This window comes from Anthonomus grandis (genome assembly GCF_022605725.1).
Source record: "Anthonomus grandis grandis chromosome 1 unlocalized genomic scaffold, icAntGran1.3 Chromosome127, whole genome shotgun sequence".
NCBI classification, from domain to species: domain Eukaryota; kingdom Metazoa; phylum Arthropoda; class Insecta; order Coleoptera; family Curculionidae; genus Anthonomus; species Anthonomus grandis.
In genome coordinates this window covers 74,190-98,389 of record NW_026088426.1, presented here as the reverse complement: position 1 = coordinate 98,389, position 24,200 = coordinate 74,190, and the positions used below count along the sequence as shown (strand labels likewise).

Sequence of the window (24,200 nt, the reverse complement as noted above, 5' to 3'; positions counted from 1 at the left end):
ATATGCTACTCATTTTTGTCTAATTTTTAATAACCAACTGATTAATTCAGTTCCTTAATATCACTAATCCTACTTGTAAAATCCTAAACAAAACCACAAATATTTTTAAAAAATCCAATTGCTCCCCCCCCCCTCCTCACTTAAAAAAGGAGGAGGCCCAGGTGCAACATACCCGACGTTATTATTTGAAAGAATTATTTTTAGAAAACCGAAGGGGCTAAGTGACTAAATCTCCGAGTTTCCTTGTTTCCGCATGAAAACTTTCCGCCCCCAAAACAGATTATCTTGACTTCCCTTTTGCGGTTTATTTCTCTCGAAAACACCGAGTAAACTCTCATAAAATACTTTTTATTTTTACAATAATTATCAGAATAAAAAAATATATATATAAAATTAAAATTAAAAATCGATCACTCTCGGTTGCTCGAAACCTTTTTCGTTAGTTTTCCTTTTCACCTCACCTTTTACTCTCCCATATATTTGACTGATCCGCTTTAGTATGGCCCTCTTATTTTTGACACTCCTCACTGCCTCAGCAAGCCTCCCATATTGAGGTGAGGTAGACGTACTGATACCATGAATATTATTTAAGTCTCTTTTACTTTTTTTATCGTGATCTTCAATCACCTCATTGGCGTCCGCGTTCTGATTCTGAAGACCTTCTTCCATCATCCGATCATCGAGCACCCGAGTATCCCGATGGTCGATTTCCAAGTCTCTTTGGTTTATTTCTAACGGTTTATTAAATTTTATTAAACATTTTTAATAGTTAATTATGATTTAACCTTTTTTTACTTTAGGGCTCTCGCTACTCCCTCCAGAAGTAACACCGCCACCAGCACTAGTAGAAGAAGAAGAAGAAGAAGAAGAGGTTCCTCCACTAGGTTGTCCCGAAGGCGCAGAACCTCCGGTTTTGTTACCACTTGCCTTGGTGGTAACTTCCACTTTTACACCGGAAATCTGGTTGGCCATGTTCAGGTGGGACATGATGTACTCCTTCACAGGTTCGGCTCGTTCCTTACAATCTGCCGGCAGGTTATTGAACCTGTTTAGGAGCTCCTTGAGCACGTCCACTTTGTCCTGGATGTTCTCGGTTTGACCGGTGCGGAACACGTAATTGCTCTGGTGTTCGTCAAAGTCTAGAAGGAAAAGAATCGTCTGATGTTGTGTAATGATTAAAGCGTCCCCTAGAGTCTAGACTCTCAATGTTATTTATTTATTTATTTCTCAAAACCGTAAGATACCTTATACTGTATATGGGGTGCATCGTAGTACAATAAACCTAATTTTCATAGATTATAATCGTATTTAATTTTAGCATGTTTGAAAGTTTTTTAAAAACACCCTGTATTAAAAAATTACAAATTATCATAGTCATCCGAGAGGAAGTACCCTAGACTAACTGTGGTACAAGTTTCATAGGCGCAGAATAAATTTTAAGTTAATTATAATTTTTTAAACGAACCCTCTAAAAGGCAAAAAATAACATAAAAAAATTAAAATTATAAAAGTACTCTTTTTGCCTCACATTTTAGTCCCATAATATACAGGGCGTACCATTTAAAAAAAAAATCATATTTTATAGTAACTTTTTTGTGACATACCCAGTATGCATAAATATATTAGTTCTTAAGTAACTTTGCTGTAGAACTTTTTGCTCTACCTCGTATAGTTAAGGCGCTATCTTAGCCGTACACCTTGTTGGCACACCCTGTATAAACATGGGTCCGGAAATGCACAGTTTTCAAGATACAGGGTGATAATTTTTTTTTTATTAATAATTGTTTATTAATATTAATTATTTTTCCAGGAGAACTGACCCTTCAAATGTCAAAAAATGTCAATGTCAAACCTCCATGCAGAAATTATTTTTCTTTTCCCAGGCACCGGTGATTTTTTTACCAAAAATTAATAAACCAATTATGTCCAGTGGTGTGCAATAAAACGGTATTTATTTTTTTTTGTGTCGAAAACGAAGTGAGATACGAAAAAAATACGAGAGGCGAAAAAGTTGTATTTTTAAAAGCTAAAACAACAAATATTAAAGTTTAAAAAAAAGGCAGTGGTGTACATTTTTTGCCAATAATATTTGCCAAGATGTCCCCCGGGACCTTATAATTTTAATCTAATTAGGGCTAAATTAGCCTCTTAATACAACAAGTAATACTGCCAAATTTGAAAAGAATCGAGTTTTAATATTAATAAAAAAATAATATTTGAAAAAAAATTCATCACCCGGTATATTGAAAACTGTACATTTCCAGATCCATGTTTATAGAGACTTTTTCTCATATTTTTTTACAAGGAATCTCCCATTGAAATATCTCCGTCTATTTTTCGAACACCCGGTATAGTAAAGATATTAATCGACAAATCAATAATAAGGTAAAAAGTCATTGCCAAAGTCGGCTAAACAAAACTAAACAGATACAGTGAACTAAAAAATAGGATATCATACAATAAAACCGATTTAAGACTAGACTATAAAAAAAACTAAGAATGGCAAAACTGAGGGTACAAGACTCACAAAAGTAGAAACTTATCATCCATTTTTCTCTAAGAGACCAAACGAAAACAAAAACAAAGATAAGGACACAAAGTCACGGTCTCATCAAATCCATATAATTTCTTAAAAAAGCTTAAAAGCTACACGTGTTTCGCTCCTGTCGGAGCATCATCAGGCCTACACAGATCACATTACAACTCAGTTTACTCACTCACATTACAATCAGTTGTAATGTGATCTGTGTAGGCCTGATGATGCTCCGACAGGAGCGAAACACGTGTAGCTTTTAAGCTTTTTTAAGAAATTATATGGATTTGATGAGACCGTGACTTTGTGTCCTGACCTTTGTTTTTACTCACAAAAGTGCTGCCTGAAAATTGCCTGGCGAATTAACAAAGGGTCAGGTAATAATTATTATGAAAGTAGAGCACATTTTTAGGTTAATTGATGTGATTGTTCTCTTATATGTATAAATTAAAATTTTATATACTTTTAAAGTTGCAGTAAGGTTTCATTTTTTAATTACTTCTAGTTTTCGTAAATACCTAATTATGCCGTTACTGTTTTACTCCGAGCCACAATACCATAATTTATATGAGAATAAATTAAGGCATATACTATTAGGTTGTGCAAGGGTCAAAAGAGATTTATTTCAAAAGAGAAAGGCGTGTTCAATGTTAATTTGTTAATTTGAGACCAATTAAATGTATTATTTCAGGCAACTTCTTTAAATGTGATAAAGTGCAAACAACTGCCCCTCCCCCTCCCACTCGCTCATAAGCAAATTATTTATATAAATAGTAAATAAGAGTGGTCCCAAAACAGTATTCTGGAATACTCCACAAGCAATAGGTTTGACAGTGTCTGGATCGTCTGGACATAGGGTTTTTTGGGTTTAATTGGTACTAATTGGTATATTTGTTCTTATCCTTCTCTAATTTGTAAACTGGGACAAGGATATACAGTGTGTCCCAGGATGAGCAAATTTATATGTAAAAATGACAAAAAATTTTGTACTGGAATATTTTTATTTTTTTTTTAAATCAAGCATTCTTTGATACGAGCCTTTTTTTTTAATTTTATGAGTAGTTAAAGTAGTATTTCTATTCAATTATTTTTTCCTTTTTTTAAAAGTTTAAACAAAAACCAAATAAATATTAATATTGGATAACAATTGAGTGGCCGCCAAGGTCACCAGATTTAACCATTTCTGATTCCTATTATGGGATCGGTTCAAGCAAATTGTTTATTCCCGGCTATTACCAAATAACAGGGAATTACTAGAATTACTAAGTAATTTAATTTCTATTAAAGATATTAGAAATTTTTTTTTTAATGTTTAGGAAGGATATTGAAAAATGTTTCGATAATCGAGGTAGCTACATTAAATAAATTTAAAATAAGTAAATAAAATAAATGTTTTTGTTAAATTAGACGTACCATGTAAATTTTATTACAAACATATTTTTGAGGATGGTTTGTTATTCTTAGATCAGCGATTTAACTATTAGATAAATAAATTAGTTAGTTTTTCTCTAATAATTAAATATGAATAAAAAAATTAATTGGTACACGAAATGTAAAAATTAAAGTAGGCCTATGGTTATGAAATTTGGTATTCGGGCATAATTTTGAAATCTAAACAACTTTTTCTTATATCTTGCCTAGAAATACTACTTTACCTATTCATAAAATTTAAAAAATGCTCATTACAAGGTATGCTTGATTTTTAAAAAATATAAATATGCTAAATTTTATTTTTTAATCAAGCAGGGTTGGATGCCAGTCATTTTTACGTATAAATTCGCTCATCCTGGGACACACTGTATAATTAAGAATTCAACTTTTTCTCTTATTTCTATATCATAGTTTGATTTTATTATTAGTGTCTGGATCATCAAGAAATAGTGTTTTTTGGGTTTAATTGGTCCAATTTTAGAAGAAAAATATCACTTAGTTTCCATCCTCCTCTAATTTGTAAACTGGGAGAAGGATATTTAATTGAGAATTCAATTTCATAATTTTTTTAATAAAGTTTTATAGCAAACCGTATTAAACGCCTTTGCTGAATCAACAAAGACGCAAAGAAATTATATTGTAATCTCTGTAAGCTTAATCTCAGACAAGTGGGAAATTATTCAGTGAGGTGTCGTCCACAAATTGATAAATTCTATGATGGTTCAATTGTTCTAGATAATCGCCTCAATTATTGCAAAATAACAAAAAGAGTAAAAGTGAGAGTATTTCGCCTTGTGGAACTCCGTATTTAACATTTTGAATTTTTTACCTAAAGTAGTAATTAAAAACTTGGACAAATTAACGCCTATCGAAATGTCAAAAGATTCAAGTTTATAATCCATGATTTTCTTTAAATTTAAGTGAAAACCTTATTAAAATCCTTTAAGTAGTTCTGGAGTTATCATGGAAAGTATATAAACAATGTCGAATTGCATTTTCAAAATGTTAATTTTAGCTTCGACCAGGTACATCCTTCGTAAATGTGGGTGTAACTTAGACAGTACCTGTGCCACAAAAATGCTTCATATATCAAAGTGCTCGTTATAAGTTGCTTTAACTTTGACTGAAAACCGCATTAAAATCCTTTAAGCAGTTCTGGAATTATCATGAAAAACGTCTTAAATAAAGCATGTCATATTAGAATTTTATCGTCGTCCGGGTTTATCTCTTATAAATATGGGTGTTATTCAGAAAGTGTTTAGGCTGCAAAAATGCTTCATATATCAAGTTGTTCTTTATAAGTTGCTTTAACTTTGAATAAAAATCTGATTAAAATCTCTGAAGTACTTCTAGCGTTATCATGAAAAATCTCTTAAATAAAGCATGAAATATTGAAACTTTATAAACCCTGTGAAGGGAAAACTGAGAACTTTACGCATCGTAGTAGAATTTTTTTTTATTAAAAAGAAATAAAAAGCCTTATTAATTTTCTTTTAAGGTTACGAAGTTTTGAACCTGCGTCCTTTAAATATCAACGAAAATTAATGGTAACAACACCATTTTGCCCTAAAAGGATGCAGCGATGCAGATTTTGCCCTAAGCATGTAACATGGGATTTCATATAAATTCGGGTAAAAGTTTATGGGTTTTGGTATCGGCTTGAAAATGTTGTGTGATCTACAGTTTTATAAATGGAATTTGGGGTTTGATAGTAATGCAATTTATTTTTTTTTAGGCTTTTGGGGTTTAATTTGATGAACGTCTAGTGGGAAGTTATAGCCGAGAGGATTTCGGATTGACCTGATATTTTTGGATTTGGTCGGCTGCTCCCACACCATTTATGGGATTTTGAAATTTTCTAACCACAAAACGAGACTCTAGGCCTCGCTCACCACCTTAGAGGCCTCTCCTCTATTCTCTAGTCTCTTCCTATTCTCTGGTTTCTTCTGGTCATCCCAACACTGTTGGAAACCGGCTTAAGGAGGCTCACTTAGCACAGCCTGGACTGAGCATTGTACTTGGATTGGAACTTGCCTGAAATCGACTTGCCCATGTGGCCGTTACCCTGGTAGTAGCTGACTGGTTCCAGAGCTGTCGAGTTAAGCTACCTTAGCCAAAATACACAAGAGATTAGAGGACACGCAAGTTTTTGCACATTTTATTTTATTTTTTTCTTATTGAACGGTTGATTTAGAGTTGGGGGTTGATTTATTAATTTGAATTTTATGGGTTTATTTTCTTTTATGTAAAACAAAAACGTTAAGGGGTTTTTGCTAAGTCTATTATTATTAACCTGAGGGTTTCCATTTGAGTCGATCATCGACATAATTGATTTTGACATTGAGCCTAGATCACCTTGTAAGGGATCGGCTATTTGCTACAAATAACATATTTAGTCATAATGTTGGTTGTTGGTTAACAGGTTTTATTGCACCAACATACCATTAATAGGCTTTCAAATTTGAACCTTGATGTGACTTGACTAGAACTTGTAAAAGGTATTTTAGGGCCAAATTAGGCTCCAAATTAGGCTCCAAACATATACTTCTTGTAAACAACACGTGATCACGTTTTGGATTTTCCCCTTGAACAGTAGTTCAATGCGGATTTGTTTTTTTTTTACTAATTCCTCGCCTTAAGCATACCTCAAGTAACTCTTAATTCTTTTATCAATTTTTTTATTTATTTAATTTTGAATAATTATCTAAATTTAAATATCTCCGTGGAATTTAATTTTTTTTTAATACAAATGGAAGTGACTATGTGAATTCTCGGATGATTATAACAATCTGGTGGAACTATGGATTGCAATTTGAGTTTTTCCCAAATTATTTTCAGCTTTTAGGATCTAGGTACAAGCATAAATATAGGTCATCATTTTCTTGATTAATAAAGGGGGCTTATATTACCATCATAATATATCAGGGTTTGGTGTAAAATATTTAAATCAAGTGGCGCTCTTATTAAAATTTCTCCCACTACCTTCTCCACTGTCTAAAAGCTGGCGGCCACCAAATCTCTGAATCTTTTAAAACAAAATTTGCTTGTCTGAACTTAGTATTTTTTTTTTTGTGGTTGGATGGTAGGTATGACTCACACGGGTTGGAAATAAATTGGTTTGAACCGAGTTACGCGCTACAGTGTTTTATGAAATTCACCTTGACCCAAAACTTTATGGAAAACTGAAAACTGGAAAGTTGATTATTTTTGAAAATAATAATTTGAAACAAAAATGATTTCTTTTTTAAGGGGGTGTTTTTCTAAATATACGCCTAGGAAAGTAGGGTTTTTGAAAATTTGTACGAAAATTACTCAACAAAAATGATTAAACGCCTATTTTAGCTTTTTTTAATAAAAATGTAGAGACAGTTGTACACTTTTTTTAAGTATTTTTTTATAAGAAAATTTATATCAAAATGCTCAAAACTCAAAAAGTTTGAGAGTAACGCTTTTGAAAATTTGTACAAAAATTGCTAAAGTAATATGACGGGACACGTATTTTAACAGTTTTTAAGAAATGTATAAAAAGTTGTAATTTTTTTTTAAAGTATTTTCTTTATAGAAAAATCAATTTTTTTTATAAGGAAATCCGTATCAAAATGCTCATATCTCAAAAATCAATTAGAATATTAAGGATTTGTGTAAAAATTGCTCAAATAAACTGATTTGACAATCATTTTTTGAAAAATGTACAATAATTTGTAATTTTTTTAAAAAAAAAAAAAGGTTTTTTGTTATGAGAAAATCTTAATTAAAATCCTCATAATGCAAAAACCATAAAATTTAGGATTTTCAAAATGTATACAAAAATTGCTCAATTAAAATGACTGGACACCTATTTGAGCATTTTTTGAAAAATGTACAAAAAGTTGTAAAAATTTTTTTTTTTACAAAAAACAAAGTTTTTTTTATTTGAAAATTTCTATCAAAATGCTTATACCTTAAAAAGTGTAAAAGTTAGGTTTTTAAAATTTTTACAAAAATTGGTCATTAAAAATGTTTGAACACCTATATCAGATTTTTTTTTTTAAATAGAGAAATTTGTAATTTTTTTTTCAAGTATTTGTTTTTTATAAGAAAATTTGTATCAAAATACTCATAACTCAAAAACCTTAAAAGTTAGGTTTTTGAAAATTTGTGCAAATATTGCTAGAATAAAATGATTGGACACCTATTTCAGGATTTTTGAAAAATGTACAAAAAGCTCTAAAAACAAATTTTTCAATGAGCGCGTTTTTGTTATAGGAAAATCAAACTATATCAAAATGCTCTTAACTCAAAAACTAGAAAAGTTTTAAAAAAAATGCTGAATTAAAATCATTGGACGCTTATTTTAGCATTTATTCAAAAACGTACAGAAAGTTATAGAAAAATTGGTTTTTATAAAAAAAAAATTTCATAAGGAAATTCATATCAAAATGCCCACTACTCAAAAACCATGAAAGTTATTAAGCAAAATGATTTAAATAATAGTTCAAAAAATTTCAATATGAGGGTAATATGGCGAACAAATATTGTTAGAAAATAGATTTAATTTAATATATGAAGTGGATGAAAATACATACAGTTTGATTATAGAAATAGGATGAACTCACTCGAAATTTGACTTAAAACTTCTCAAAACCCATCATCTCTTTACCACATTGTTTTTTCTACACTAAGCAAGTCAGAATTAAAATTCTTTTAAACTTTGCCCATTTTACCTATATCATTCATCTCCTTAATTTTCCACATAGGATCGTCCATCTCGTTCTGCGTAATAATTTTCACATATCTGAGCAAATTGGCCGGTAAACTTTGACAAGTGGTGTGATACTTCAACTTCAACATCAAATTGGTCATTTCGTTCAGTATCATCCCGGTTTCGGCGCTACTATTGAAGTTTGCCAATTGCAAATTCATCTGTAATTTTACCACGAATAACCCCCTTGAACCTTTATCAGAATTCCTTACATTATATTTGGAAGTCTTTAGGCCGTGCCTCACACTCCCTCTGGCACTGGACAAGGAATCCCTCACAACGTACCTGGGCAGCTCTCCACCGACAATCTCGTTCAGATCCAAAAATTCATCTTTTGTTATGTTCACCTTCATCTAAAATTGGACAATTACACCATTCAATTAATAATAAAGGGGGTTAATTTTATTTTTACCCCAGTGGCGCTCTCTTGGATCAAGGGCAAAACACTAGTGACAGTAATCGGCACATGACTGCCCGTCTCTTCCGGACATATCGATATAGTATGAGACATGTCGCAATTAGTATCTGAAATATCAAAGAAAACTATTAAGAAATAGTTCAAAGTTTAGAAGTACCTTCTGTCAAGTCTTCGGCTATAGTAGTGAAAACAAACTTGGTAGAAGATTCAGTAGATGAGTTGGCGGATGCCGCTGCACCAGCTGCTTCTCCAACACCACCAACAAACTGTAACAAGAACTCTTTAATAATTGTTTAATATAAAACGTTGTGTCATGATACTTACAGCAACCCCAGTACTCTCCAAGACATCCGAATTGATCGTTTCAAGTACTTCTTGGGCAGCCTGGTTTACGTCTTGCGATACGCTACTTATTGGGGCCTCATTTGAAGCTGTTTCAACTAAAAGTAACAATTAAACAACTTAAAATAATTACAAACGAGTATCTACCTTTGGTTGTCAAGGGTTCTTCTGCCTCATTAGCAGCTTCGGAGCTCGCTTCACTACTAGAAGCTTCAACTGATTCTCCCTGAACAGATTCGGATGTGGGAGCCTCAGTGGAACTGGTTTCCGAGGTTTCTTCTGCTTCAGGTGTTGGTTCTTCAGAGGGTTCTTGACGCTTCACGAAGTCTAGTTTTGGATTGAGTAGGTACTCGTTGGATATGGGGAATGGGTTCGGGTTGTCCAGGTTCCTTTCAGATCGACGCTGGTCACCGATGAATCTGAAAGTTGAAGAGTTTTTTTTTTTTTGTTTGGAATCTGCGTTAAATATTATTTGATTATTTTTGGAATATTTTGGAAGAAATGACGAGTGGTGGTCAATTTTTTTGGGGTGTTAAGGGGGGGGAGGGGTTGAATTCGTGTGGATTTAGTGTTTGACGCTTAAAATGAGATCCATAGAGACTTATTTGCCTAATTGGTTTCCTGGAAACTGCACCAAAAAATTTGAATTTTTCTGAAGTGTGAAAGTAAGTTAAAAAAATCAAAAGGGGTTTCTAATTTTTTTTTTGGAGCTACAGTGATTTGAACTTGCGCCCCTTCGATTTCATCAGAACAAAAAAATGATTTTCAGGAATAATTTATTGGGAAACCTGACATTCATAATTATATTAAATTTAAATAAACAGTGGTATTAAATTAAATATTGAATATATATTTCCTGCAAAAAAATTGTTTTTTATCAACATAACCCTCACCCCCCCCACCCACCCCAAACCTTTGTCCAGTAAGAAATTCTTTTGAAAAATCACCGTTTTTCGTCCATAATATCCAATCTTATAGCACTGTTTTTGTATTAAATATTCATTAATATACAAATATATAATTATATCAAATAAACAAACTGGGTTATAAGATTAGATATTAACGACGATATTATTCATGCATATTAATTTGGAAAACAATGATTTTTAAAAATAATTTCTTACTGGTAAGTTGTGTGGGGTGGGTGGGGGGGTAAAGGTAGAGTTAATAAAAAACGTTTTTTTTTGCAGAAAATAATTGCCTGAGAAAAAATGTTATTTAAGATAATTATATAAGATAAAAAAATCTGTAGTTTTTGTATTTATACTTTTGTCACATAACCTTAAGGTTTTCAAGTAAAACGTGAAAAAACCATATTTTATCACTATGAAAATTGCAGCAGTTGTGCCATTTTTTTATTGCAAATTATTAAAAATTCAATTTTTTTAAGATAAGTCATTAGATTTTCAAAAAAAATCAGTTTGTTGTGGTTCTAGACCACTTTTCATCATCTAGGTTCAAAAATACAGTTTTTAAATTAAAATTATTGGTATATTAATTAACCGTTTTTCGTCAAGGTATATTTATTAATAAATTCTAGTTGCGATCCTATAGGTTTGAAATCTTGAGTTTAATTGTGGGATGGGATCGTAGGAATAAAAACAAACGTCACTTTATGTACTGGCCAACGTTTCGCAATAATTTTATTGCTTCATCAGGGCCCTAAGGTAACAAAAAAGACACAATAAAAAAGGATTATTATATATAAACAAAATTTAACTTTTTGGGGTTATGTTGATACCACCAAAAAAAGAAAAAACAAAAAAAAAAAAAAAAAAAAAAAAATCCTAGATTTGAATTAAAAAAAAATTACACAACAAAAAAAAAAAAAAAAAAAATGATAAAATTGCTTACATAACAGTGTGATTTTGCTTGTCATAAAAAATCATGTTTACAGGACACAGAGGTAACATAGAATATATAAAATATTGTTTTTTTAACAAAAACGGTTTAAATTGATTCTACGGTGTACAATAATAATTTAGCATCTAGCCAGAAAAACCGGGTATGCGAGAAAACAATAGACGCATTCTTTTTAGTGATAAGAACCAAAACAGTCCCAAAAGTTTACATTTTTATTTGATCTATTAGATTAAAATAAAAAGAACTTAGATTGTCTATATCCGTTCTTTTATTTACCGCATTATTATGTTTTTTTATGTTTATCATTTCGGCTAGAAGTCTCTTTTTAAAAAGCTGCTGTTGGCCCATAATTGTAGTCTTGCCAAAATTAAAATTGTGTCCTGTATTCATTTTGTGCTCAGCTAAAGCAGTAGGGTTTTTTTTAAGGGCTAAATTCCTACAATCATACTCATGTTCGTATAGGCGCTGCCTCAAATATCTACCCGTCTGACCAATGTAACACATATCACACCCAGAGCAAGGTATTTTATAAATTTATATTTTTTATAAAAAAATATTTCTAATGAAATGTTCCAAACTTTCTGCAATTTTCAAGATCGTTTTTTTAATATCACTTGCAATAAATTAAAAAATAATCAAATAAAAAAGTTCAAATCTTTACTTAGCAAACAACGTAATGATAGTTGCATGTTCAGTTACAATGTTAATGATAAATGGATTATCAATTTAACAAATATAGACATTCCGAATGATGTAAAATACCTATTAAGTTTAGGAGATAAATTTAATCTTCCTTACCCCACTAACAAAGTGCCAATCGAACAGCTGATCATAGACATTGAATACATTTTTAAAAAATTTGATGAACCAACTAGGATTGACTTGCGTAATAGGTGTATAAATATTATTACAAACCATATTAAGTCAAACAAATTTTGCAAAAATACTAACAATAATTTCAAGAAAAGTATAAGTAAAACTATACAATTTATACGTAACCATAAAGAGCTTGTAATCACGAAAGCAGATAAGGGTAATTGCACCGTAATCCAAAACAAGTATGACTTTGACCAAAGGATAGTTAATGCTCTCAATGATACTGAAACTTATAAAAAATTAAATAAAAATCCTACCATGAACATTCAAAGTAAAACTAACAAAATTATATCACAACTTTTTGATAAAAAAATGATATCGATTGAACAACAAAAATGGTTAAAAATTAATAATGGTGTTGCTCCCAAAATCTATTTTTTACCAAAAATTCATAAATTGGGGACACCACTACGACCCATAGTCTCTTTTACTGGTTCCCCTCTTTACAATTTAACAAAACTTTTGTCCAACATTTTACAACATTTTTTTATAAAAGATGAACGATATGTGAAAAATTCTTTTGATTTCGCTAATTACATTAAAGAGCAAACAGTCCCTGAAGGTTATATTCTTGTATCGTTGGATGTTGTTTCTTTATTCACTAATATACCGATGGACCTAGTAACTGATATAATCACCCAAAAGTGGCATCTTATCCGGCCTAATACATCGCTAGACCTTGAAACAGTTGTTTTTCTTTTTAATTTTTGTATTGAGAATAATTATTTCCAACATGGTGAAAATTTCTATACCCAAATTTTTGGCCTAGGAATGGGAAACTGCATGTCCCCAATATGCTCAGACATTGTAATGGCACAACTACAAGATCAGTGTATTTCTGAACTATCTTTTAATGTACCTTTTTTCTGTAGGTACGTTGATGACATAATCACGGCAATTCCAAATAAAAAAGAAAACGAAATTCTATCAGTCTTCAATAGTTTCCATCCACGTTTACAATTCACTATCGAACAAGAAATTAACTGTAGTCTTCCATTTTTGGATGTTAAAGTCATAAGATCCACAGATGGTACCATAAAAACAGATTGGTATCAAAAACCAACTTTTTCAGAACGCATTTTAAATTATTTTTCAGAACATCCTATGACACACAAAATAAATGTAATAAAAAACCTAAAACATCGGTGCTTGAGACTTTCTAGTCCAGAATATCATAAAAAAAACCTTCATTATGTTCAGACAATTTTAAAGAAAAACAACTACCCCCTATCAATTATTAAAAAAATAATTAACGACACCGAGAACATTACTCAAAATATTACACGAAACAATGAAAATAATCAATTGGCTTATTTCAAGATTCCTTACATTAACACACTTTCTTATAAAATTAAAAAGACCATACAATCAAAATCTGATGTTATTAAAATCTCAGAAAGAAGTGAAAACTCGATAAGAAAACATTTCTTTACGAAGCTTAAAACTAAAGACGCCTTTGATTTACATTCTAACATTATTTATAAAATACCTTGCCCTGGGTGTGATGTGTGTTACATTGGTCAGACGGGTAGATATTTGAGGCAGCGCCTATACGAACATGAGTATGATTGTAGGAATTTAGCCCTTAAAAAAAACCCTACTGCTTTAGCTGAGCACAAAATGAATACAGGACACAATTTTAATTTTGGCAAGACTACAATTATAGGCCAACAGCAGCTTTTTAAAAAGAGACTTCTAGCCGAAATGATAAACATAAAAAAACATAATAATGCGGTAAATAAAAGAACGGATATAGACAATCTAAGTTCTTCTTATTTTAATCTAATAGATCAAATAAAAATGTAAACTTTTGGGACTGTTTTGGTTCTTATCACTAAAAAGAATGCGTCTATTGTTTTCTCGCATACCCGGTTTTTCTGGCTAGATGCTAAATTATTATTGTACACCGTAGAATCAATTTTAAAGCAACTGTTTGTGATACAACCCATCAATTTAAACCGTTTTTGTTAAAAAAACAATATTTTATATATTCTATGTTACCTGTGTGTCCTGTAAACATGATTTTTTATGACAAGCAAAATCACACTGTTATGTAAGCAATTTTATCATTTTTTTTTGTTGTGTAATTTTTTTTTAATTCAAATCTAGGATTTTGTTGTTTTTTTTTTGTTTTTCTGTTTTTTATTTTTTTGGTGGTATCAACATAACCCCAAAAAGTTAAATTTTGTTTATATATAATAATCCTTTTTTATTGTGTCTTTTTTGTTACCTTAGGGCCCTGATGAAGCAATAAAATTATTGCGAAACGTTGGCCAGTACATAAAGTGACGTTTGTTTTTATATTTATTAAACTAGATAATAAAATTGAAATAAGCTACATTTTCCATTAAAAAAATTAAAAGTTTTTTAAAAATTAAATTTTTTTGACGCCACAGAGATATGAACTTGCGTCCCTTCAAAATCAGTCCCAATAAAATATATTGAATTTCAAAAATAATTTATCCGGAAACTCCACCAAAAAATGAATGTTTTTAATTGTTTTTTGAAAAATATTAAATAAATTATGCAACCTCTTTCTCAATTATTTAAAAAAAACGCTAATTTAAATTTGCTATACATTTTCTATTAAAAAAGTAAAAAATCCGCTAGAAATTACATTATTTTGGCGCTACAAAGATTTAAACTTGCGCCCTCTCGATTTCATTAGAACAAAAAAAATTATTTTCAGAAATAATTCCCCGGCAACTTCACCACTTTTTTTTCAACAATATTAAATACATTATGCCAAAAATAGTATTATAATTTTTTTCTGGGGTGCCACGGATCACTGACAATACATAAATAGTACTGAATTTTTTTTTAAATATAATATATAAAAAAATATAATTTTCTTCTTTATCCTATGTATCTATATTAATCTCTTCCATATCACTTACCTGGGCCATCGCTGAAATTCCGGATTATACTTCAAAAATATTTCCTGCTTCTCCTCCTCCGTTAAAGGCTTCCCTTGAAAACCCCGTTCACTTTCACCCCCGTTACCTATAAGATATTTAAATATTCACAAAAAAAAATCACAAAAATGATCCTTACCACTCAATTCTCGCTTGTGATTTGGATTATTCACCCTAAAATGCTGCTTCCCCTTATTATGCTTGGTGCGCCGTCTCTTTTTCTCCTTATGTTTTTTCCTTTTTTTTTTAGCTTACCTCAGAATTATTATAAGAAATAGTCGCAACAAATAAAAGATTGCTTACCACCGTGCCCCCTGACGCTCCTCACTTGTTTTCTCTTTTTTTTCTTCACCTTGTGTCCTTTGTTCCTGGATTGGCCATGGGCGTGAGCACCTGACAGCAGATTCTTAGCGTCCAATAAAATGCTCTCTGGAAGTTCTACTGTTTTATTTTATTGGTATGATGTATATAAATCATATGCTTACCAATATTATAAATCATATTGTTTTCCGCAATGGTTGACAGGCGGTTTTTTAGATCGTCATCCACTCGATCCAGATTTATTAATTTGTCGTTTTCATGATCTGTGGTATCCTGGGAAGCCTCCTCCACATCCAGCTTATCATTGTCTTCTTCATAGTAAGACACGTCTTCATCCTTTTCTATTAAATTCATGTTTGGTTCATCGGGTCTTTTTATTTTACGTTGAGTAGTTACCATCTTCCATGTCACTGAGGTCTGAGTAGTTGTAGTCGTCGTCATTGTCTTCAGTTGTTGCTCCAGGGTTGAAGGCCAACCGGTTATTGGTCTTTTTTATAGGGAATTTTTTTTTTAGCTTTGGCACTGAAGAGTCCTCCTCCTCGGAGTAATCTTGGAACTTTTTCCTGTAATTAGGAATACCCTGCATCCCCTGACCTACCTCCATAACCGCTTGTGCTCCATCCAAGTGATGTTCCTTCTTGAACTTCTCGATTTCTTTGTCCTCGTGGTTTCCCACGTCCTGAATGATCGCAGGATCGTATTCGGCCTCGATAGACTTCAATTGGCGTCCTTTAAAGGCGGGAATAAAATCGTTTTCCCCCGGAATCTCGTAGGACTCGTTAAGATCGTAAAAATTCACCAATGAGGGATCGTCTTGGTCGTTTACGTCGCGAGTTGGACGTCTTGGATTTGGCTGTTTTTTGAGATTAGCTTCACTGAAATGTTCCATTAAAAGCATCAATTTTTTCGCAGAAGAGTAAGAACAGGAAGAAGAAGCTCTTTTCGTACCCTAAATCTATAATTTGATCACTGAGGTCCTCTCTCTTATGCCCCTTTTTATTCTTCTTTCTTTTATTTTTTTTCTTTTTTCTTCTTCTTTTCTTTACGGCCCTTCTCGCTCTTTCAGAGTCTCCATCTGCGTCTTCAAGGTCTAAATATTCGTCACTTTCCATGCTTTCCTTTGATGCCTCTTCAGAGATGTCTTAAACAAATTTTGTTGTATTTTTATTGAATATTAAACTATATAAGTACCTTGGATGTCGTTATTGTGGCTTTTTTGAAGGTTTTTCAGTTTTCCTTTTTTTTTAATAATTATGATTTTCTTGCTTTTTTTGTTTCCTCTTTTCGGTCTGTTTTCTTCGTTTGTTTCGGCCGCTGCCGGTTCGTCCTCGTTTTGATCGTCTAAGCCAAAAGCTGTGTTAATTTTATTAGAGTAATTTAGCTACAGAATTTCAAGGATAGATTTCTTATGGCTTTTGAGTTATGAATTTTTAGAGAAAAGGTTGGTTTTTTCTAAACAAAAGTTATTTTTGCGCTCCCTGCATAATTTTTGAAAATATGCTGAAATATATGACTAATTATTGTTAATGGGCGATAGTTGTACAAATTTTTAGAAGTAAAACTTTTCTAATTTTCTAGTTATGAACATGTTCATATTTTAAAAATGAAACATACCTACGTTTTTCCAAAAAAAATTTTTTTTTAGCTTTTTGCACATTTTTTTGATAAATCCTGAAATAGGTGTCTAAAGAATTTAAATGAACAATAATGGTACAAATTTTCAAAAGTATATTTTTCTTAATCTTTGAGTTATAAGCATGTTTATAAATTTTTCCCCAAAAAAAATTTTTTTTGCAAATTTTTTAAAAAACCCTAAAATAGGTGTCTAATGAATTTAAATGAGCAATAACTGCACAAATTTTGAAAACTCCATATTCTTTATTTTTTCGAGATATGAGAAACTTGATAATTTTTTCTTACCATCGTCATCTTCCTCAAGCCCATTAAAACCCTTCTTATATGGACGCAATCTGGGCCTCCCTTTATGCTTCTTAACGATTATAATTTTCTTATGTTTCGGTTTTGCCCTTTTAAAACGATTTTCCTCCTCCAAGTCCTGGCCATCATCTGCCGCCATCCTTTTTCCCTTCTTCTTCTTTTTCTTCTTCTTCCTCTTCCTCTTGCCCTTCTTTCTTTTCAAGTGCTTCTTTCTCGCTCTCTTTTCTCTTGTTAAAAGCCCTTCAGGCCCCTCCTCTTCATACATCTCTAAAAACTAATCAGTAACCTCAATACTTACCACTACAACAAGACTTACCATCAAGTTCCTCTGCATCCAGTTGACTTCTGCCCTTCTTCTTGATGATCTTCACACGACCTTTGATCTTTGACCTTTTCTCCACGTCTCTTTTCAGTTGTTCATTGTATCCCGCTTTCTCTTTATCCGACTGGACCACTTCGATCTCTTGCACCTCTTCGGTGGTAGTAGTAGTAGAGTCTTAAAAGGTTGAAAGAAATCTATATTAAGGGAAGTTCTTTTAACTCACATACCGCATTCACAAGTGGTCGTCTCTTGGATCTCTTGGGCGATGGCCTCCCCAATCGCTTCTGCTTCCCTCTGCTGCTCAATTTCCTCCTCCTTCTTACCCTCCTCACTATTATCGCGACATTGGGTGGTATTCACCGGGATAATCAGGATATGCCTGGTGCTATGTTCTATTAACTCGTAGGGTTGGCTGGGGTTGAGGAATACCTGCTGTTGCTGTCCAAACTCTCCGGGGTAATTGAGGTCGATGCTTTCTTGGTTTAAGGGTTGCTAAATTTGTGTTATTTTTTTTTTTGGTGAATTATTATTGGAGTTGGATTATTAATATACGTACTTTTTCAATGGCTGATTGATCGAATCCCTCGGCAATGTTGTCGTAAGGGGTTAATTGTCGCCTTTTAAGGGTTTCTTTTATGGTTTTATCGTTCGAGTTGGTGTTATCGATGACCAATCCTTGGATTTTGTCGAAATCGTCTTCTTTGTTGGCGTTTAAGGTTAAGTCCATGCCTAGGAAATTGTTAATGGGTGGGAAAGTGGTTTAAGAAGGGAGAAGGGTAGTTGGGAATATAAGGGTAGGTTTTGGGGATGGAGTAGGAATCAGTTATCTTTATTCAATTATTTTATTTGAGTAATTTCTATAACAATTGTCAAAATCCTAACTTTTTTGATTTTTGAAGTATGAGTATTTTGATATGGATTTTCCTGTAAAAGAAAACATTTTTATAAAAAAAAAATTGCAACTTTCTGTACATTTTTACTAAAAAATGCTAAAATAGGTGTTTAGTCATTTTTGAAAAGTAATTTTTGTACAAATTTTTAAAATCTTAACTTGCCTCGTTTCTGATTTATAAGTATTTAGAAAAACACCCTGATATTCGACACTCCCCTTTGGCTTTCCACTGTTTTACCACCAAAGTCTGAAATTACCCTCCACCAAATTAGTCATCAAAATACAACTTTCCATAGTTACTTTAATTAATCCGGAATATATTGCAAGTAGCTTCAATTGCCTGGAATCAGGTAAATAATTACTTTCTGGAATCCTGGCAGAAGCCTGATAGACAAAAAGTGACTTCTCAGACATTAAAAGTCATCCTTTATAATAATTTATAAAGGAATCTTAATAACAGGAAATTTATTGAATATAGTTGATAAGAGATCATTTGATCAATTACAGCATTTTTTGTGATATTTGTTCAACTACAATTCCAAGGAATCCAATAGAAACTAATAAAAATATGGATTTTTTTTCCAATTTCCAGGCATGTGGAATCAGCTGTAGATCCCTATTCGATGGAGAATTATAATTAAGTGAAGCTCCTTGGCTGTAGTGCATACAGAAAATTTACTTTAAATGAACTGGAAGAAGTTCAAAATAGCCTCAATTGCCTGGAACTAGGTAATAAATCATTCTGAATCTGGAATCCTGGCAGAAGCATGGAAGAAATATTTCATGAGAAAAATTGGTTTATCATATTTTATTAACTACAGCATTATGAAGTCCGAAAGAAGCAAAAATTATTTCTTTAGAAAAAGTAAGGGTTTCCTTACTTGGCAGCTCCTTCCTCGCCAACCCACCCTCCAAGTTACTATTCATATTACTCTGAGCCATATCGATACTCTTGGCCATATTATGACTATCACCCCCGGCCGAATACTTAATCTCGTCATTCCCTAAATCGGTTCGACTCAAGGGGTTGAACGGTTTATCGTTAAATGTAGCAACACGCCCCACTTCTGGTAAGCTTAATTTTTTGCCATTATTTCTCATCGCTTCTTGAACAATTGGTTCATCTGAAAATAATTCATTAAAATGATTAAAAAATAAACGCGTTTTTTTTTTAAACCATTTTTAGCATAAACGTTGCTAGAGGGTATAGAATTAATCGGCACCCCAAAGTTCTTATTATTCAACAGATTGTTGCTATTGCTGTCGGCAATATTCGGGATGGTTTTGCTGTTGCTTTGCACATTGTTGCTATTCGGCTGTACTGAGGATGGTTTTTGAGGTGCCGCTGTCGCTACAGCTACAGTCTGTTGGACCATGCTAGAAGGATTCTGGTTATTCGACTTGATATTGAGGATAATTGACTTTGGGCCGCCGTCGTTCTCCTCTATGTGCTTTACCAGTTTACCATCACTCTAACAAGGGTTTTATTAACAAATAATGATTATCTAGACTGAATTAGTTACCTTAATGTTTATTTCCACTTGCCGTTTATTTTTGCCATCAAAATCATCAGAATCATCATATTCCTCATGATCGTCAACCACATAACCTAAAAAGATCAGTGTAGTTATTTGTATATTTATTTGTTTTTTTAATAGTACCAGTATGATATTTGTTATCAGGAAATTTGGGTTCTTCCCTTCGGATGTTTCCGTATTTGCCCTCAGAGTTGGTTCTTACTCTTTGGTTTAAATAGTTGTCCTCAAGTTCCCTGCGGAACCTTATCGGGCTATGGAGGTATTTGCTGTATCTAGAATGTGCCAAGGATGTTCTATTAATGTTTTTAATATAAAAGGATAATGGGGAGATGTTTTCAGAAAGTTTTCTCGTTGTTTTAGGGTGTTTTCTTGATTACTAAGTTCTATAAGTAAATGAGTGAATCTTAATGTTTTTCTCATGGCTTACTATTGACATAAGAGTTTACTTTAAACTTGAATTATTTTTTTAATTTCCGGGAAAAATGGGTTTTAGTTTATGGAGAAAACTTTTGTTTTTCTTCTAGTCAAATGAGGAAATTGGAAAAAAAATTGAACTGCCTTAGAAAAAATACATTTTTCTTTGTATTTAAAAGTAAAATCTATTACAAAAATTAAAATTAAAAATTTTTCCATACATTTAGAGTTGTATATATTTTTGACTGAAGGTCATTTTTTAATTTTATGCTTGTTTTTACGATTCTTATAGCAAAAGCTTCGTTGGAATTCAATTTTAATAAATTTCCGTAACGTTGGAGAAATATATTTTTTTCCTGGATTTTCTGGATGAAAAAAAATTACTTTTTCTATAAGACTCTTTTTAATTGTCTAATTATGCTCAATTACAAGCAATTTTTTTCCTGTTTTCGGCTAACTTAAAAAAAAACGAAAATTTCTGGCAATATTGGTTAGAATTCAAAAAATGCCCATAACTTCTTTATTGATAATTTTTGAAAAAAAATTATTAAAGGCTCGTTTATTTATATTTTAGAGAAACATCCACTGCAAAAGTAAAAAAAAAAGCCCATAGATTTTAAGAAAAGTGCATATTTTGTTTTTTGGAGATTTTCTTCTACTGTATAGAAAATATTTTTTCATAGGTCTCCTCTCTTTCATATGAGAATTTATAACCCGGTGTTTTCGTAATCTAGGAGTCCCAAATAAGACGCTGGTATACTCAGTTTGATTTCGAAAAAAATCAATTTTTGGTGAAAAAATTCGATACGGGGGGGTATACCCGAAAAATGAAAAAGCCCCAACTTTGAAGGTCGATATCTCGGCTTCTATGGAAGCTATCGGGAAAATTCCAACGGTATTGTCTTAGTTTCGTCATTCTAAATCCAACAAGACCATCCGCAAGGTCGTAGCTCTTACGATAGCCGAGATATGGCATTTTAGATGCCCATTTTTGGCCTCAAAAACGGACGTCGAAAACGACTTTTTCAGGATTTTCAAAGTGCTCTCATTCCCTTAGTTCTGCTCGGATCCTGTTATAACCCGGTGTTTTCGTAATCTAGGAGTCCCAAATAAGACGCTGGTATACTCAGTTTGATTTCGAAAAAAATCAATTTTTGGTGAAAAAATTCGATACGGGGGGGTATACCCGAAAAATGAAAAAACCCAAATTTTGAACGTCGATATCTCGGCTTCTATGGGAGCTATCGGGAAAATTCCAACGGTATTGTCTTAGTTTCGTCATTCTAAATCCAACGAGACCATCCGCAAGGTCGTAGCTCTTACGATAGCCGAGATATGGCATTTTTGATGCCCATTTTTGGCCTCAAAAACGGACGTCGAAAACGACTTTTTCAGGATTTTCAAAGTGCTCTCATTCCCTTAGTTCTGCTCGGATCCTGTTATAACCCGGTGTTTTCGTAATCTAGGAGTCCCAAATAAGACGCTGGTATACTCAGTTTGATTTCGAAAAAAATCAATTTTTGGTGAAAAAATTCGATACGGGGGGGTATACCCGAAAAATGAAAAAGCCCCAACTTTGAAGGTCGATATCTCGGCTTCTATCGGAGCTATCGGGAAAATTCCAACGGTATTGTCTTAGTTTCGTCATTTTGAATCCAACGAGACCATCCGCAAGGTCGTAGCTCTTACGATAGCCGAGATATGGCATTTTTGATGCCCATTTTTGGCCTCAAAAACGGACGTCGAAAACGACTTTTTCAGGATTTTCAAAGTGCTCTCATTCCCTTAGTTCTGCTCGGATCCTGTTATAACCCGGTGTTTTCGTAATCTAGGAGTCCCAAATAAGACGCTGGTATACTCAGTTTGATTTCGAAAAAAATCAATTTTTGGTGAAAAAATTCGATACGGGGGGGTATACCCGAAAAATGAAGAAGCCTCAACTTTGAAGGTCGATATCTCGGCTTCTATCGGAGCTATCGGGAAAATTCCAACGGTATTGTCTTAGTTTCGTCATTCTAAATCCAACGAGACCATCCGCAAGGTCGTAGCTCTTACGATAGCCGAGATATGGCATTTTTGATGCCCATTTTTGGCCTCAAAAACGGACGTCGAAAACGACTTTTTCAGCATTTTCAAAGTGCTCTCATTCCCTTAGTTCCGCTCGGATCCTGTTATAACCCGGTGTTTTCGTAATCTAGGCGTCCCAAATAAGACGCTGGTATACTCAGTTTGATTTCGAAAAAAATCAATTTTTGGTGAAAAAATTCGATACGGGGGGGTATACCCGAAAAATGAAAAAACCCAAACTTTGAAGGTCGATATCTCGGCTTCTATGGGAGCTATCGGGAAAATTCCAACGGTATTGTCTTAGTTTCGTCATTCTAAATCCAACGAGACCATCCGCAAGGTCGTAGCTCTTACGATAGCTGAGATATGGCATTTTTGATGCCCATTTTTGGCCTCAAAAACGGACGTCGAAAACGACTTTTTCAGGATATTCAAAGTGCTCTCATTCCCTTAGTTCTGCTCGGATCCTGTTATAACCCGGTGTTTTCGTAATCTAGGCGTCCCAAATAAGACGCTGGTATACTCAGTTTGATTTCGAAAAAAATCAATTTTTGGTGAAAAAATTCGATACGGGGGGGTATACCCGAAAAATGAAAAAACCCAAATTTTGAACGTCGATATCTCGGCTTCTATGGGAGCTATCGGGAAAATTCCAACGGTATTGTCTTAGTTTCGTCATTCTAAATCCAACGAGACCATCCGCAAGGTCGTAGCTCTTACGATAGCCGAGATATGGCATTTTTGATGCCCATTTTTGGCCTCAAAAACGGACGTCGAAAACGACTTTTTCAGGATTTTCAAAGTGCTCTCATTCCCTTAGTTCTGCTCGGATCCTGTTATAACCCGGTGTTTTCGTAATCTAGGAGTCCCAAATAAGACGCTGGTATACTCAGTTTGATTTCGAAAAAAATCAATTTTTGGTGAAAAAATTCGATACGGGGGGGTATACCCGAAAAATGAAAAAGCCCCAATTTTGAAGGTCGATATCTCGGCTTCTATGGAAGCTATCGGGAAAATTCCAACGGTATTGTCTTAGTTTCGTCATTCTAAATCCAACAAGACCATCCGCAAGGTCGTAGCTCTTACGATAGCCGAGATATGGCATTTTTGATGCCCATTTTTGGCCTCAAAAACGGACGTCGAAAACGACTTTTTCAGGATTTTCAAAGTGCTCTCATTCCCTTAGTTCTGCTCGGATCCTGTTATAACCCGGTGTTTTCGTAATCTAGGAGTCCCAAATAAGACGCTGGTATACTCAGTTTGATTTCGAAAAAAATCAATTTTTGGTGAAAAAATTCGATACGGGGGGGTATACCCGAAAAATGAAAAAACCCAAACTTTGAAGGTCGATATCTCGGCTTCTATGGGAGCTATCGGGAAAATTCCAACGGTATTGTCTTAGTTTCGTCATTCTAAATCCAACGAGACCATCCGCAAGGTCGTAGCTCTTACGATAGCTGAGATATGGCATTTTTGATGCCCATTTTTGGCCTCAAAAACGGACGTCGAAAACGACTTTTTCAGGATTTTCAAAGTGCTCTCATTCCCTTAGTTCTGCTCGGATCCTGTTATAACCCGGTGTTTTCGTA

At 33.1% G+C, this 24,200-nt stretch overlaps 1 protein-coding gene across 1 annotated transcript in view; it reads right to left on the bottom strand.

Annotated features, from left to right (window-relative positions):
• Nucleotides 1-327: 327 nt before the first annotated feature.
• LOC126749380 (uncharacterized) overlaps nt 328-24,200 on the bottom strand; it is a 67,059-nt gene continuing 43,186 nt past the window's right edge. Inside the window, exons 5-27 of the mRNA XM_050459047.1 lie at nt 20,254-20,402; nt 20,116-20,201; nt 19,770-20,064; nt 19,474-19,716; nt 18,257-18,429; nt 17,928-18,192; nt 17,695-17,874; nt 17,361-17,645; nt 16,632-16,781; nt 16,389-16,581; nt 15,837-16,315; nt 15,605-15,781; nt 15,423-15,560; nt 15,259-15,369; nt 15,102-15,207; nt 9,613-9,884; nt 9,448-9,563; nt 9,281-9,389; nt 9,118-9,230; nt 8,918-9,058; nt 8,668-8,866; nt 786-1,139; nt 328-731 (exon numbers count right to left, since the gene is read on the bottom strand). Of these exons, the coding sequence (XP_050315004.1) occupies nt 400-731; nt 786-1,139; nt 8,668-8,866; nt 8,918-9,058; nt 9,118-9,230; nt 9,281-9,389; nt 9,448-9,563; nt 9,613-9,884; nt 15,102-15,207; nt 15,259-15,369; nt 15,423-15,560; nt 15,605-15,781; nt 15,837-16,315; nt 16,389-16,581; nt 16,632-16,781; nt 17,361-17,645; nt 17,695-17,874; nt 17,928-18,192; nt 18,257-18,429; nt 19,474-19,716; nt 19,770-20,064; nt 20,116-20,201; nt 20,254-20,402 (4,666 nt within the window). The 3' untranslated portion in view covers nt 328-399. The remainder of the gene's footprint in view (nt 732-785; nt 1,140-8,667; nt 8,867-8,917; nt 9,059-9,117; nt 9,231-9,280; nt 9,390-9,447; nt 9,564-9,612; nt 9,885-15,101; nt 15,208-15,258; nt 15,370-15,422; nt 15,561-15,604; nt 15,782-15,836; nt 16,316-16,388; nt 16,582-16,631; nt 16,782-17,360; nt 17,646-17,694; nt 17,875-17,927; nt 18,193-18,256; nt 18,430-19,473; nt 19,717-19,769; nt 20,065-20,115; nt 20,202-20,253; nt 20,403-24,200) is intronic.